This window comes from Mus musculus, chromosome 1, assembly GCF_000001635.26.
Source record: "Mus musculus strain C57BL/6J chromosome 1, GRCm38.p6 C57BL/6J".
NCBI lineage: Eukaryota > Metazoa > Chordata > Mammalia > Rodentia > Muridae > Mus > Mus musculus.
Genome location: NC_000067.6, coordinates 8,592,688 through 8,609,747, shown reverse-complemented (window position 1 = coordinate 8,609,747; position 17,060 = coordinate 8,592,688). Strand labels below are relative to the sequence as shown.

Below are 17,060 nucleotides of genomic sequence, written 5' to 3'. Positions count from 1 at the left end.
AATCAACATAGATGGAGAAACTAAAATATTCCAGGACAAAACCAAATTTAAACAGTATCTACATACCAATTCAGCCCTACAGAAGATCCTAGAAGGAAAACTCCAGCAAAAGGAAGGTACCTGCACCAAATAAAGGACAAGATATTAAGCATCTCACAACAAAGCCAAAAGAAGAGAACCACAAGCACATAAAACCACCCATAAAAACAAAATATCAGAAACCAACAGTCATCCCTCTTTAATATTTCTCAATATTAATGGACTCAACCCACCTTTTTTTTTTTTACAGAAAAAGACATAAACTAACAGACTAAATATGCAAGCAAGTTCCAGCATTTTGCTGCTTACAAGAAACACACCTGAATAACAAAGACAGACAATATCTCGGGGTAAAAGGATATAAAAAGGTCTTCCAAGAAAGTCATCCCTGGAAACAAGCAGAAGTTCCCATCCTAATATCCAATAAAATAGATTTTTCAGCAAAAGTTGTCAAGCATGATGAAGAAGGCCACTTCATATTCAACAAAGGGAAAATTCATCAAGAGAAATTCTCAGTTATGAACATCTATGCTCCAAATGCATGATCACACACATTCATAAAAAAAAAATTGCTAAAGTTCAAAATGCACATTGAAACCCACACAACACTCTAGTCTCACCAATGGATGGGTCATTGAAACAGTAACTAAACAGAGACACAGTGAAACTAAGAGTGGTTATGAGCCGAGTGGATTTAACAGATATTTACAGAACATTTCACACTTAAACAAAAGAATACACCTTCTTCTAAGCATCTCATGGTAACATCTCCAAATCGACCATCTAATTGGTCACAAAACAACTGATACAAGAAGATTGAAATAATATCATGCAGCTTATCAGATCATCATGGCCAAAAGCTGGTCTTTAAGAACAACAAAAACTACAGAAATCCCACATACAAGTGAAAATTGAATAAGTCTTTATTCAATGATAGCTTGGTCAGGGAAGAAATAAAGAAAGAAATGAAAGACTTTCTGGAATTTAATGAAAATGTTGACACATCATACCCAAATTTAAGAGACACAATGAACGCAGTGCTAAGAGGAAAGTTCATAGCACTAGGTGCCTTGGAAACTGGAGAGGTCTTACACTTAACAACTTAAAAGCACACCTGAGAGCTCTAGACCAAAAAAAAAAAAAACCTACTCACCCAAGAGGAGTAGAAGGCAGGAAGTAGTCAAAAACAGGGCCAAAGTCAACCAAATAGAAACAAAGAAAACGACACAGAGGAGAATCAACAAGACCAGAAGCTGGTTCTTTGAGAGAATCAACAAGATAGAAAAACCCCTATCCAATCTAACTAAAGGGGAAAATGGTATTATCCAAACTAACAAAATCAGAAATGAAAAGGGAGACATAACAACAGAAAGAGAGGAAAATCAAAAAACCATCAGATCCTAATATAAAAGCCTATATTCAACAAAACTGGAAAATCTAGATGAAATGGAAGGTTTTCTAGACAGATACTACATACCAAAGTTAAATCAAGAGCAAATAAACTATATAAACAGGCCTATATCTCACAAGGAAATAGAAGAATTCACTAAAAACCTTCCAACCAACAAAAGCCCAGGGCCAGATGGATTTAGTGCAGAAATAAAACTACACACTTACTGTCACTTGATTTTGACAAAGACACCAAAAATAGTAAGCATCTTCAACAAATGGTGCTGGTCTAACTGAAAGTATGTATGTATGTATGTATGTATGTATGTATGTATGTATGTATGTATGTATGTATATATATATATATGTATGTATGTATAAATAAGAATGAAAACAGACCCATATTTGTCACCTTGTACAAAGCTCAAGGTGAAGTGGATCCAAGAACTCAACATAAAACTAGATTCACTGAATCTAATAGAAGAAAAAGTGGGAAAGACACTTGAACTCATTGGCACAGGGTGAAATTTCTTAAACAGAAGTCCAATGACTCATGCTCTAAGATCAAGAATTGATAAATGGGACCTCATGAAAGCTTCTGTAAGGCAAAAGACATAATCAATAATACAAATATGCAACTTACAGATTGGGAAAATATTTCAATAATCCCACATCTGATAGAAGGCGAATGTCCAAAATATATAAAGAACTCAAGAATTTAATCACCCAAAAACCAAACAACCCAATCGAAAGTATAATGTTTCTAAAATTGAAAATATTCTCTTTTAGGGTACCAACATGTACAATATTACCATCTATCTATCTATTTTGCTAACTATCTATTTATCATCTATCTGTCTATCTATCTATCTATCTATCTATCTATCTATCTATCTATCTATCTATCTATCTATTTATCTCTACCTAACCTAATCTATCTATATCATCTAATCTGTATCTTATTTATATATCTATCAATAGATACTAGTAAAGATATCTATATATTACTATATCTATCACTTGCAAAGCTCTGGCTTTAGTATAAGTAAAATTTCTTTGTATTTTAACTTACATTTTTTATATTATTATTGAAAATAATTGGACAGAGTCATTCTACAACAGCATGCCATTGTAACCTTTATGGTGTTATGCTTTTGTCTTCTGCAGGTGCTCCAAGTGACCAAAGCAGTGGTACCTCCTCTCCTCTTTGTGACAGTGGCTTACACCTCAACTACCATCCAAATAACACAGTAAGGCAGCTGAACGCATTTGACACTAATAAGGATGGCTCAAGAGCAGAATATATATGTATTTGTGATTTGAAAACACTGCTTTTGGGTTTGATTTATCTGGTGATCCATGACTCCTTAGTGACTTCATCATCATTTAAGTAATAAGACAAGCCAGAAGGAAAAATCAAGCAGTCACTTTATGTGACATCCTTTCTTTTAGGCATGAATTATTAAATCATCTGTAAGTGTTGAAGAGTTCAGAATCAGAGAGATTACTCAGAGTCATAGTATCATACCTCTTTTCAGAGCATTTCATGCCATGTAGAATTTCATGAATTACATGATTTGACATGATTTTTATCACTTTTATTTTTATATCAGTTAAGTAAGTATAACCACCATTGTTGTTTTTTTTTTGTGTGTGATCTTTATGTATATTATGGAACAATTGAAAGAGGAACAAATTTAGTATATACATTGTGATATAGAACAAAGAATGTTAAATTATATACTCGATAAAGCATACTTTTATTTAGCACATCAGTTTTCATTAATTTAATTGAATTTTAGTGTTTGTTTAGTACATTCTTTTTGACAAAATTTGTTATCTTTATTAAATATTTTTGGTTGTGATCCTAGCCTTTAATGGATGAGTCATCTCTCCAGACCTATTAAATATTTTTTGAAATTTCATGTTTAGTATTTAAAATATGTATTACAAAATATATCTCTGATTACATGTAGATTTAAGTATGAATTAGCATGGCTGACCTGCAGCACAAATTGATTTTCTTGTCTCCAATAGAGACAAACTCATTTTTATATTAGAAATTATTGACCTAATTTTAGAGTTCTTTTCAAAAAATCTGCCTTTGAACATTTGCAAGTTCAAACTATTTTGTTCCTAATTCCATAGAGATTATTTTATAGCTGGGTGACATAGATTCTTAAGTTGACTACCATATCTATCTGTCTGTCTAATCTATCTATCTATCTATCTATCTATCTATCTATCTATCTATCTATCTATCTATCTATCTATCTATCTATCACATATCATCTTGAGGAACTTTTTTATTATACTTATTTATTCACTTACAGCCCAATATCCATCCTTCTTCTGCTCCCAGTACCCCCTCTAGTTGCTCTGGAACTAGGAACATCCTCTTCCACTAAGACCAGACAAAATGGTATATTTTGGGGCCTGGAATTTACAGGCAGGAAGGCAACAAGCTGAGGGGCAGCTGCTCCAATTGAAGGCAAGCTGCTTATCTGCTACATATATACAGGGGGCCTACATCCAGCCTGTGCTTTCTCTTTGGTTGGTAATTAAATTTCTGCAAACCCCCAAGGGTCCTCCTGTGGAGGACCTCTTGATCTTCCTGTGGAGTCCCTGTGCTCTTTGGGTCCCTCAATCTTTCCCAACACTTTCGTGAGACCCCCGATTTCCATGTAATGCTTGGGTGTGAGTCTCTGCATCTTTTTTCCATTGGCTACAGGGTGGAGCCTCTGGGAGAACAGTTATGCTAGGTTCCTGTCTGTAAGCATAACAAAGTATTATTAATAGTGTCAGGGATTTAGTTCTTGCCATGGGATGGGTCTTAATTTGGGCCAGTCATTGGTTGGCCATTCCTCAGGCTCTGCTCTATCTTTGTCCCTGCACGTCTTGTAAACAGGACACATCTTGGGTTGAAAGCTTTGTGGGTGGGTTACTGTCCTATCCTTCCACTGGGAGTCCTACCTGACTATAGGAAGTGACCAATTCAGGATCCATATATCCCACTGCTAGGAATCTCAGTGAGAGTTGCCCCCATAGATCCTCTAGAGCCTTTCCCTATCTCAGGTCTCTGGCATGTCTTAGGGATTGACCCCCATCTCCATCCTCTCTCTCTTGTTCTCCCTACCTATGATCTAACCCCTGCCCACTCTGCTCCCCTTCCTATCCTCTCTTCCACCCAGTTCTCTCCTTCCATTGACCTCTGATATCTGTTTGTTCATTTCTCCTTCTTAGAAAAATTCAACCACACTCCCTTGGAGTCTAATTATTTAGTTTCTTTGGGTCTGTTGATTATAACATTATTATCTTATACTTTATGGCTAATATACACTTGTAAGTAAGTACATACCATACATGTCCTTTCGGGTCTAGGTTACCTCACTATGGATGATATTTTCTAGTTCCATCCATTTGTCCACAAGATTCATGATGTCCTTCTTTTAAATGGTTGGCTAGTATTCCATTGTGTAGACATACCACATTTTATGTATCCATTCTTCAGTGGAGAAACATCTAGGTTATTTCCATTTTCTGGCTAGAGCATTTATGAACATAACTGAGCAAGTGTTTTTCTAGGATGGTGGAACGTCATTTGGGTAAATGCCCAGGAATGGTATAGCTGAGTCTTGAGGTAAAACTATTCTCAGTTATCTGAGAAACTGTTAAATTGATTTCTCAAGAGATTGTACAAGTTTGCATTCACATGACATCATGTTTATTTTTCCATGAGGAACAGTTTTAAGAGCAATGATTATTGCTGGAAATATAAGACTCTCATGAAGCTAACTATATCTAGATATAGTTCATTAAATCTTTGTTTTACTTTTATTTACAACAGAAATATTTTAATAATAGTTAAAAATCAAAACACTGATCTCTCCAAATTCTGGGACATTTAAAACTGGTTTTCAAGAGAGAAAAAAATGCACATGGAGAAGTGGTAATCTAATCAACTCCTTATATTATACAAATGACTTTCATTGCCCAACCAACTGTGTGTGTTTCTGGACCCATTTGTTTAATCCCACCCCAACCCCCAGCCCCCTTTTATAAATGTTTGCTCTTCATTTTTCTTTGGTGCTCATTATCCTCATGTACTATGCTGATGATTTAACCAGCTGTGTCCTTTTATAGAAGACAGCTTCCTTCAAGTGTTTGTCTGAGATTCACAAGCCCCTGACCTTCAGTTAAAGTATGTTGTGTGATTTAGTAGGGGAAAGACCAAGATAGACCTCCTCTGGATGACCAATAGAGGAAGTAGAATAAATCTTTGCTAAAGAGTTGGCTTCATCATCTTATACATTCTGCAGTCTTTCAGGTTTCCTCTGATAATCTCCCTACTACTTATCATTATATAAGGGTTTATTTATTAGTTATGTTCTTAAGACAGAAAAAGTACTTTATCTATTTTGGAGCTGGACAAACTTATCTAGTCATGTTCTTAATCTAGATTTTGTCTAAACTCCTTGACATTATCTTGAGTAATGGCAAGTAGTGAGGTCAGAATGAAAGGTTTAAGGGAAGGAGTCATTGCCTCAACATAGGAAGGGATAGTATTAACTATCTATATATATTCACAGATTTAACTAGTGTTTAAAAACAGAGAGATTGTGCAGAATAGCATTTTAAATATCTATGTATTATTTTTAAATATTTTATTAATTATTTGTATACACTGTATTTTATTTCCCCTGATCCACCTTCCCCCTGATCTACCACACCCCATTCCTCTTCCCTGCCTACCTGTCATCACATGGATGGCCCCACCCCCTACTCCACCTGACCTCTAAACTCCCTGGGGTCTCCAGTCCCTGACCCAGCAGTCCTCTACTGTATGTGTGTTGGGGGCCTCATATCAGCTGGTATATGCTGTCTGTTTGGTAGTCTATTGTTTGAGAGATCTCGAGGGTCCAGATTAATTGAGATTAATTAATTGGCCTACAGGATTGCCCTTCTCCTCAGGTTCTGTCACCCTTTCCTAATTCTACAACAGGGGTCAGCTACTTCTGTCCAGTGGTTGGAACATACAAAGGGATACTATGAACTCTAGTCACACATTAGTGTTTAAAAACAGAGAGATCGTGCAGAATTACATTTTAAACATCTATGTATTATTTTTAAAACAAAATTTGAGTAACTAGATGTTGTTTTGTTGAAAAGACCTTTTACATTTTATGAAAGCATTTAAAACACCCAGAGAACTTAAGCTTTATGTATAAAATAAGGCTGTTACTCTTTAATGTCTACTCCTTGAAGAACAAAATGTCATTGATTTTAATGGCACAAGTATCCCTTGTTTTTCTGAGAGTTAGTCTCCTGAGCCAAACTCTGCTGCTGAATTTCTTTCTCTAGAGGTGAAGTAAAGAAATGTCTTCTCTGTTCAATGTAAGATGCTTACTCACATAGTCAGATAACACAACTTTGAGAACATTTCCTTGACCTTATACATCAGAGTCAGCTTTCTCTGCCAACTTTGTAAAAAAAAAAAAAAAAAGCATCTGGACTGATATTTTGCTTCGTATATACTGACAATTTAATTGTTTCCAAAGCCATCATGTGACATGTATTAAATATTTGAGAAAATTCTGTTGCAAAGTATGGAGTATATAAATGCTACTTGTTACATGTACCTCAATATTTTAGCAAACAATATTCTTCAAATTGAGAGCAAGTTTCTGAGAAATATGCTTCTCAAAGCAATATAATTATTATTTTCAAGGCATATATATATATGTATATAAAACCATAAAAACTGATAATCAATAGCAAAAGAAGACTTGAATAAAATAAGGAAGAATTATTTTAAAATAGTATTAAATATTCAACTATAAATATTAGGCTAGTACATTTTAAAAGTTGAAGTTGAATGTGTTTCATACTTTTGACAAAGATATATAACATTAGAAAATTAAGTTTTACATTATTTAATAAATTATCAAGTTGCAATGATAACAGTTTCAGATCTTTTAATAATGTCATGTAAATATTATGCCCACTTACTAGCTATCATCATTCTCAATATCACATCACTTCAACCATTTAATACTTTTTCTTATTTTTCATCTTGTTTATGGATAGAAAATGATAATCAAAGGAAGTAATTACTATTTATAGAATATGAGAAAATATTGCTAAATAATCTACAAAAATATGTGACCAAAATATGAAATAACCAACAAAAATATCTGAGTTATTATTTTCACTGTTCCATGTCTGCTTAGAACATATAATGTGCTGTGATAGATGTGTTGACTGTAGAATCAAAGAAGTATTAGTTTGAATGAATCAATGATCCCTGGCTGTCATAGAATGAGTTACTTGGCAAATGACCTTCTAAGGGATATACATGTACACAGAATCTTGCCCTGATGTGGGCTTGCCTACTCCAGGCATAGAACATAAAATATCATATCTCTCCTTTGGCAGTTTTCCCATGACATTTGACAGTAGGACAGTAGATATACTACCGTGATCAATTGGGAAACTTTGTGTATTTGACCAGACTATGGCACAAAATATGGCTGTTCCCCATATTCCAACTTTCTATGAAATGACTCATTGCTGTTGCTGAACAGTCTTTGGTATTCGCTCAGTAAGATGAACATACCTTTATCTTGAAAAATAATGTTACAAAGTACTTAAGTAATTCATAGAGAATAATACAGATGGTAATTAGAAACAACAATAGCAACACTATTGTGATGCTGTAAACATTTTTTTCTTGCAAGTCTCATGTTTAGAAATAACTTTGTCAAATACTAAAGTTTATTACTGTTTAGGTAAAATGTAATTACATAGATTTTCCTCTTCCTTTAAGCACTCCAACCCCTATCATGTTGACACTTACTCAGTCTCAAATTCTTTTTTTTTTTTTTTTCCATTTTTTATTAGGTATTTAACTCATTTACATTTCCAATGCTATACCAAACGTCCCCCATATCCACCCACCCCCACTCCCCTGCCCACCCACTCCCCCTTTTTGGCCCTGGTGTTCCCCTGTACTGGGGCATATAAAGTTTGCAAGTCCAATGGGCCTCTCTTTCCAGTGATGGCCGACTAGGCCATCTTTTGATACATATGCAGCTAGAGTCAAGAGCTCCGGGGTACTGGTTAGTTCATAATGTTGTTCCACCTATAGGGTTGCAGATCCCTTTAGCTCCTTGGCTACTTTCTCTAGCTCCTCCATTGGGAGCCCTATGATCCATCCATTAGTTGACTGTGAGCATCCACTTCTGTGTTTGCTAGGCCCCGGCATAGTCTCACAAGAGACAGCTACATCTGGGTCCTTTCAATAAAATCTTGCTAGTGTATGCAATGGTGTCAGCGTTTGGATGCTGATTATGGGGTGGATCCCTGGATATGGCAGTCTCTACATGGTCCATCCTTTCATCTCAGCTCCAAACTTTGGCTCTGTAACTCCTTCCATGGGTGTTTTGTTCCCAAATCTAAGGAGGGGCATAGTGTCCACACTTCAGTCTTCATTCTTCTTGAGTTTCATGTGTTTAACAAATTATATCTTATATCTTGGGTATCCTAGGTTTGGGGCTAATATCCACTTATCAGTGAATACATATTGTGTGAGTTTCTTTTTGAATGTGTTACCTCACTCAGGATGATGCCCTCCAGGTCCATCCATTTGGCTAGGAACTTCATAAATTCATTCTTTTTAATAGCTGAGTAGTACTCCATTGTGTAGATGTACCACATTTTCTGTATCCATTCCTCTGTTGAGGGGCATCTAGGTTCTTTCCAGCTTCTGGCTATTATAAATAAGGCTGCTATGAACATAGTGGAGCATGTGTCCTTCTTACCAGTTGGGGCATCTTCTGGATATATGCCCAGGAGAGGTATTGCTGGATCCTCCGGTAGTACTATGTCCAGTTTTCTGAGGAACCGCCAGACTGATTTCCAGAGTGGTTGTACAAGCCTGCACTCCCACCAACAATGGAGGAGTGTTCCTCTTTCTCCACATCCACGCCAGCATCTGCTGTCACCTGAATTTTTGATCTTAGCCATTCTGACTGGTGTGAGGTGGAATCTCAGGGTTGTTTTGATTTGCATTTCCCTGATGATTAAGGATGTTGAACATTTTTTCAAGTGCTTCTCTGCCATTCGGTATTCCTCAGGTGAGAATTCTTTGTTCAGTTCTGAGCCCCATTTTTTAATGGGGTTAGACCACCATGGCCTAAGACTGATCTTCAATAACAACATAAATAATGGAAAGCCAACATTCACGTGGAAACTGAATAACACTCTTCTCAATGATACCTTGGTCAAGGAAGGAATAAAGAAAGAAATTAAAGACTTTTTAGAGTTTAATGAAAATGAAGCCACAAAGTACCCAAACCTATGAGACACAATGAAAGCATTTCTAAGAGGGAAACTCATAGCTCTGAGTGCCTCCAAGAAGAAACGGGAGAGAGCACATACTAGCAGCTTGACAACACATCTAAAAGCCCTAGAAAAAAAGGAAGCAAATTCACCCAAGAGGAGTAGACGGCAGGAAATAATCAAACTCAGGGGTGAAATCAACCAAGTGGAAACAAGAAGAACTATTCAAAGAATTAACCAAATGAGGAGTTGGTTCTTTGAGAAAATCAACAAGATAGATAAACCCTTAGCTAGACTCACTAGAGGGCACAGAGACAAAATCCTAATTAACAAAATCAGAACTGAAAAGGGAGACATAACAACAGATCCTGAAGAAATCCAAAACACCATCAGATCCTTCTACAAAAGGCTATACTCAACAAAACTGGAAAACCTGGACGAAATGGACAAATTTCTGGACAGATACCAGGTACCAAAGTTGAATCAGGATCAAGTTGACCATCTAAACAGTCCCATATCACCTAAAGAAATAGAAGCAGTTATTAATAGTCTCCCAACCAAAAAAAGCCCAGGACCAGATGGGTTTAGTGCAGAGTTCTATCAGACCTTCAAAGAAGATCTAATTCCAATTCTGCACAAACTATTTCACAAAATAGAAGTAGAAGGTACTCTACCCAACTCATTTTATGAAGCCACTATTACTCTGATACCTAAACCACAGAAAGATCCAACAAAGATAGAGAACTTCAGACCAATTTCTCTTATGAATATCGATGCAAAAATCCTCAATAAAATTCTCGCTAACCGAATCCAAGAACACATTAAAGCAATCATCCATCCTGACCAAGTAGGTTTTATTCCAGGGATGCAGGGATGGTTTAATATACGAAAATCCATCAATGTAATCCATTATATAAACAAACTCAAAGACAAAAACCACATGATCATCTCGTTAGATGCAGAAAAAGCATTTGACAAGATCCAACACCCATTCATGATAAAAGTTTTGGAAAGATCAGGAATTCAAGGCCCATACCTAAACATGATAAAAGCAATCTACAGCAAACCAGTAGCCAACATCAAAGTAAATGGAGAGAAGCTGGAAGCAATCCCACTAAAATCAGGGACTAGACAAGGCAGTCTCAAATTCTTAACTTTTTTTGTCAGAGAGAGAGGGAGGGAGAGAGAGAGAGAGAGAGAGAGAGAGAGAGAGAGAGAGAGAGAGAGAGAGAGAGAATATTAGAGATGATTTCCTTCTTGTTGAGTGGATCTTAATTACTATTAGACAGCTTTTGGTTACAGCAAAAGTTATAAGTAACACTATTGTACCCTTAAAGACAGCTTGCTGTGGTGCTCATTGTTGTGGTTAATAGGTGTCACATCTGAATAGGACTACTGTTTGCTTTCCTCCTTTGGAAATCTGCATAGGACCCTTTGGTACCATGATATCTAGGACTCAGAGCGTAGGTTTTCAGGTTGGATTCAGATCATGCCCTTGACTTCTGTGTCAGTAAGAAGCACTTACTTTCAACCACTGGGAGGCAACTGAGGGAAGCAACAGCAGTCTCTATTATTTGAGGAGTCTCTTGAGCTTCACAGATCAATTATTCAAATTGAGATTCTCATGGCTAGTGTTGGAATTCTTTGTTTATTTGGGGTTTTTTGTTTGTTTTCTTGGTTTGGTTTTGTTTTGTTTGAGACAGGGTTTCTCTGTGTAGCACAGACTGTCCTGGATCTCACACTGTAGACAAGGCTTGCCTCAGACTCAGAAATCCACCTGCCTTTGCCTCCCAAGTGCTGGGATTAAAGATGTGCACCTCCACTGCCCAGCTACTGTTGGAATTCTTGTGAGATGAACTATGACTACTCTGAGAAGCATGTAGCCTGGGTTGCATTGTCACTCCTGGTGATGTAGTCTCTCTCCCTCTCCCTCTCCCTCTCCCTCTCCCTCTCCCTCTCCCTCTCCCTCTCCCTCTCCCTCTCCCTCTCCCTCTCCCTCTCCCTCTCCCTCTCCCTCTCCCTCTCCCTCTCCCTCTCCCTCTCCCTCTCCCTCCCCCTCCCCCTCTCCCTCTCCCTCCCCCTTCCCTTCTCCCCTCTCCCTCTCCCCTCTCCCTCTCCCCTCTCTCCATGTGTGTGTGTGTGTGTGTGTGTGTGCATATGTACATTATTTTTCAGAATATATTGCACTCTGATCTGTGGTTGTTTTGAGCAAATTTATAATTTCAATTAGGTTTTTGGATATAGTAGAAGTAGCACAAAGCTTGTTGATGAATTATATTTTAAAAATCTCCCTAATTATGCCTGACTAGAATCTTATGTGTAGTTAATATTCTTGCTGTCACATTATAAACAAGACCAGTGAGACATTTTGAATGACTTGACCATATGGAAATGGAGTAGCTATTAAGTAAATTTTGGATTCCTATAAGGAGGCGTCCAATACTGTTTTTGAATGTGATCCCTCAAACCTGTGCTGCATTTTTCCAATCTGATCCTCTGTTATGTGTTAAAAATAAGTGGTTACAGCATACTATCAAAAACTGTTTTCTATAGCAATGAAATAAAGAAGAACTGTCCCCATGTCATGTGTTGTTTACCCATGATATACTATTCGCTATTGTTACCTGATGGTTAACAACCAATAAATAGATTCTCATAAGAGAATGGGTATTCTAGATGTGAAGGCCACATAAGTCCCCAACATGGACAACTCTGTGTGACTTGCCACTCTAACTTCTCTGGTATTTTAAACAGCTCCATGATCTTAGTATCTTCTAACTATTCTGGTTTCGCCTTAATCAAACAAATAAGTTAATAATGGAAGGTAATCCTTAGTACTATGTCTTAGTTAGGGTTTTACTGCTGTGAACAGACACCATGACCAAGACAAGTCTTATAAAACACAACATTTAATTGGGGCTAGCTTACAGGTTCAGAGGTTCAGTCCATTATCATCAAGGTTGGAGCATGGCAGCATCCAGGCTGTCATGGCACAGGCAGGGCTGAGAGTTCTATGTCTTCATCCAAAGGCTGCTAGTGGAAGACTGACTTCCAGGATACTAGGGTGAGGATCTTATGCCCACACCACAGTGACACACCTATTCCAACAAGGCCACACCTCCAGATGGTGCCACTCCCTGGTCCAAGAGTATACAAACCATCACATACTATTAAGACAATATTAGTTTCAAGAAACAGTAAAATAAAAATTTCTGTATTATATGACTAATTCGATAGACAGGAAACAAAATCAACAGTTCTCTAGCCAAACTGAATAACACATAACTAGTATTGGCTACTGATGTTGAGAGCCAACAAAGTTTCCAGTGCATTTGAGACAAACTATCAAATGGAAAAAAAATACAGTTTTCTTCAATATGTGAGGCAAAATACCACTTGACATACTGATGGTGCTTCTACCCTAGAAATAGAATTTCAAGTAACTAAGGAATGTTGAGAGCAGGAGAAATACTCTTCCTGGGGAAGATCACATCAATTTGTTATCCATTACCAAAAGGTCAGCCTTAAGAACATATACATTCTAATAAGATTATATTAACTAAGCAAGTTGTATTTGTGTATTTAGAAACAGATAAGCATACACCCATATGCACATAAACACACACACACAAATATATATGTGTATATATATATATATATATATATATATATATATATACAAACTCACCAACTAAGAGAAAGGATATGAATTTGAGTGAGAGAAGGATGGAGGGTACACAGGAGAGTTTGAAGGGGAGAAAGGGAAGAGGCAAATTATATAAGAATCTCCTAAATGACAGAAAGGATTTTAGAAAACCATCATAAAATTAGAAGCTCATGTAATATTAAAGCAGCAGTCATGGCCTGGATATGACATAAATGAAATATAAAAGGACCTAAATTTCTGAAACTAAAATAAAAACAGTGATTAAGACTTCCTAGGACAGGATGTTAGCGATTCGCTTGCATCAGTACTAGCAAAAACTGGAGAAATATTTAAAAGATTCACAATGAATGTGCTCAGCCTGCATTACACTGTGGCTGGAAAAGGTATTTGCAAATATGGTGGTTCTGGATACTTGGAGGCACTCAAAGCTCTTGGCCAATTAGACTATTGTGTGCATTTTTGCTGCTTCACTGTGGTCATAAGTTTGCTCATCCATTTTCTTCCATTCCTGAACAGATTCTACTCTGTCACACTTTCATGCATTTTTTTCTTCACCACCCATAATTTTCACATGTTTACTTGGTGAATCTTTCTTAGCTTTCTTACAAATGTCTATTAATAACATTTTGAAGTAGAATTCTGGGCTGAAGCATGGGGATTATTTAGTCCTATAAAAGTATTCAAAACATTTAGAAAAATTCAACATTCCTGAGTAATAAGTCTGAGACCACATGGATGCACCAACATTCTGAACATACTGCTTTTTACAGGACACGCTTTCCTGCTCTTCGTGGCCCACATCTCCAGGCCTGAGGTGGGAGAAGCGGTGGTGTGACCTCAGGCTCATTCCCCTACTTCATGCCCGCTTCTCTCAGTATGTGCCCGGGACTGACCTGAGTCGGTGAGTTTGTTTGTGGTTTCAGCATAAGGTGCCATTTCATTCTTATTATAGCATGCTTTTGAAAGTATAAAAGAGTGCTTTTAAAGGAATATACTACTACTGCAGAACCTGGAGAAAAGGATAAATTTGAGGAACAAAGCCATTAGAAGTCCTGATTCTGTCATAAACAATTGCAATGGACCTGGTGTGTGTAAGACTATATGTAGCATCATAGTTTTCTTGAGTTAATGTTAATAAGTTGTTTCATTATCAAAGTAGTTGTATAGCCTACACATTTATCTTTCTGAGTGGTGTTGAGTCTAACCCAGAGCCTCAAGTAAAACCTCAGATCTGTAATTGTAGCTTATCATCTACCATTACCACATTATTAGTTTTGGAAATAAGTATATGAGTTTACTTTTTATCTTTTTATCAAACTCAATATTGCTCAGGATGTGGAATGAATTTTCTTGATACCAGATTTGGGGCTTTGTTGATTTCTTCTTTCCATAGATTTTAAAATAAAAGCTATATGCCGTTTTTACCATCTATTTAGTTTGTTTCTTGAGTCCTTTGGTTTGATAATTTGTCTTATGGTTTTTTTGAGGTAGATGACTCAGGGCCCGAGAAACCTTTCTGAAAAGAAGCTTCCTGTGTGCTTCCAATGAAGTCTCTGATCAGCTCACACACACACACAGATCACAGCTACTCACTTGGTCACATAGGCTCTTGTCTATTTTTGGTTAATATCTCCTTCTGCCATTAAGCTCAGAGATGTTATTTATGTAGTTTGTGACATTCCAGTATGAGAGACATCTTCTACGCCCTCCAAAGGATGGGTAAGAGGAACCCCAGGGGAACTGATATATTGTCATTGTTAAACTCCAGTACCCCTTTATAACCAAAAGTTTTAGAGAAAGCCTTTCCTTCTCTGGTTGTAGTGTCTGCCTTTAGCCATGTGTCTTTAATTGACTTTAGTAGACCTCATGAGAATTCAGCTAGTTTTTCCTTGCCAGTATTTAAAATTTGTTTGTATAGATAATCATGTATTTTCATCTACCAAATGAGATTTATGAACTGTGGACTAGAAAGGTATATATGGCAAAATTTCAAAGGACTTAAAGATTTTAAGTATTGTTTTGGATTGATTTGTCTTTCTTTCATGATTTCATGCTAGATATTTTTAATCTTGTGATATTTTTTGACAGTGAGTTTTTCTCAGAATATACATAATTTGAAAAAAATTTCCACCTGCTTTTGGTTTTTGTTTTGTTGTAGCTGATTAGTGTTGTTTTGTTTTCCCCTAGACAGAGTTTCTTTGTTTAGCCCTATGTGTCCTGTAACTCTCTCTCTGGAGCTCTCTGTAGACCAGACTGACCTTGAACTCAAAGAAATCTACCTGCCTCTGTCTCCCAAGTGCTAGGAATAAAGGCATATACCAAAACTGCCCGGGCCCACATATTTTTATAAAAGCACAAGCAATATTCTTTTGATGCACAACTCTACATGTTTTGGCTTGAGCATATTCATTTATGAGTAGTTTTGATCCTTTGCATTATGAATGATGATTTCCCCCTATGGATTGTAAAATATAGAGTGGCTGAGTTAGAGTCCTTCTTTTTAATGTACATAAATGCATTTCTTTTAGCTTTTCTGAATTTAATCTATATATTTGATTTAAGTTATTAGACACAGATTTGTAAATTTTTGTTTATTTTTGCAAAGCTTCTATGTATGTTTTCCTTCTTTCAAATACATTTTATTTATATTACAGTCATGTTAATAACAAGGTTACTATCAATTCACATGCACCTGTATATTTCTCTTTTCTTTCAGTAAATCTTAGTTTTCTAAAATGTCTTTCCTTAGTTGCATGTGTTTGAATTTTTCTATGCTTTTTTGTTTTTTTCTAAAATAACAAATCTAATTTTTAAATTATTAAGTCTAGTTGCTTTGAATTTAACTAATGATATTTTTATTATATCTACTGTGCTGATATTTTCTCCACAAAATGCTATTTTGTGATCATATTGCTTCTGATTTGAATTAATTGTGGTATAACATTCAGTTTGAAGGAATGATATGTGCAATTTGTTGTACCTTTAGCCATTGTTGTAATATAATTGCTTGTAAAAATATATTGTTGATTTCATGCCTAGAAAATTGACATTGATAACATGGGTATTCTATTATTATTTTGTGTGAGTATTTTAACTCTATGGATGGGTAGGTTTTGTCTGCAAATATTCCTAAACATCTCTCTCTTCTTATGGACCCACTGTGGTCTTTCATGACATTCTTACATCCCTTTGCCCTATTCCTTTTACTGTTTCTAAGCCCCACAGTTGCAAATCTGTTCTTCATCTCTACTATTTTACCATTTGGATGTTATTGTGTTATTGGACTCTTTTACCATGCAGCCTTATTGGATCAGATGTTGCTTAGTATAATTTCTTGGAGATACATCAAAGTAGCTTCATTTTCAAATATTCATCTGCAAACCCCACTTTTTCCCTCTCAAAGTAGTTTGATTCATTTTTTAAAATAATGACAATTTTAAGACCTTAGGTTATCTGATTAACTTAATGTTAAATGACACGGATGGCATGAATAATGGCATGAACATTTGATAGATAGCAATTTCTATGGAAAATGGCTGGGAGTTTTGTAACAGGCTCTTGAGTCTTTCAGGCATCATTGTGCACATGTTCTTACTACAGGTTAGTGAGTTCACTAATTCTTGAC

The 17,060-nt window shown here is 36.3% G+C and overlaps 1 protein-coding gene across 12 annotated transcripts in view; it reads left to right on the top strand.

Moving 5' to 3' along the window:
* Sntg1 (syntrophin, gamma 1) overlaps positions 1–17,060 on the top strand; it is a 941,919-nt gene that overhangs the window by 691,910 nt on the left and 232,949 nt on the right. For 11 of the 12 annotated variants that reach the window (XR_001778003.2, XM_006495573.4, XM_017312321.2 and 8 more), the window contains 2 exons: positions 2,596–2,678; positions 14,206–14,336. The exons of the other annotated variant lie outside the window; for it this stretch is intronic. Coding sequence is in view for 9 of the 11 variants with exons in the window: in XM_006495573.4 (XP_006495636.1) it covers positions 2,596–2,678; positions 14,206–14,336 (214 nt within the window). In the remaining 2 variants the exon portion in view is untranslated. The remainder of the gene's footprint in view (positions 1–2,595; positions 2,679–14,205; positions 14,337–17,060) is intronic. 12 annotated transcript variants of the gene reach the window in all.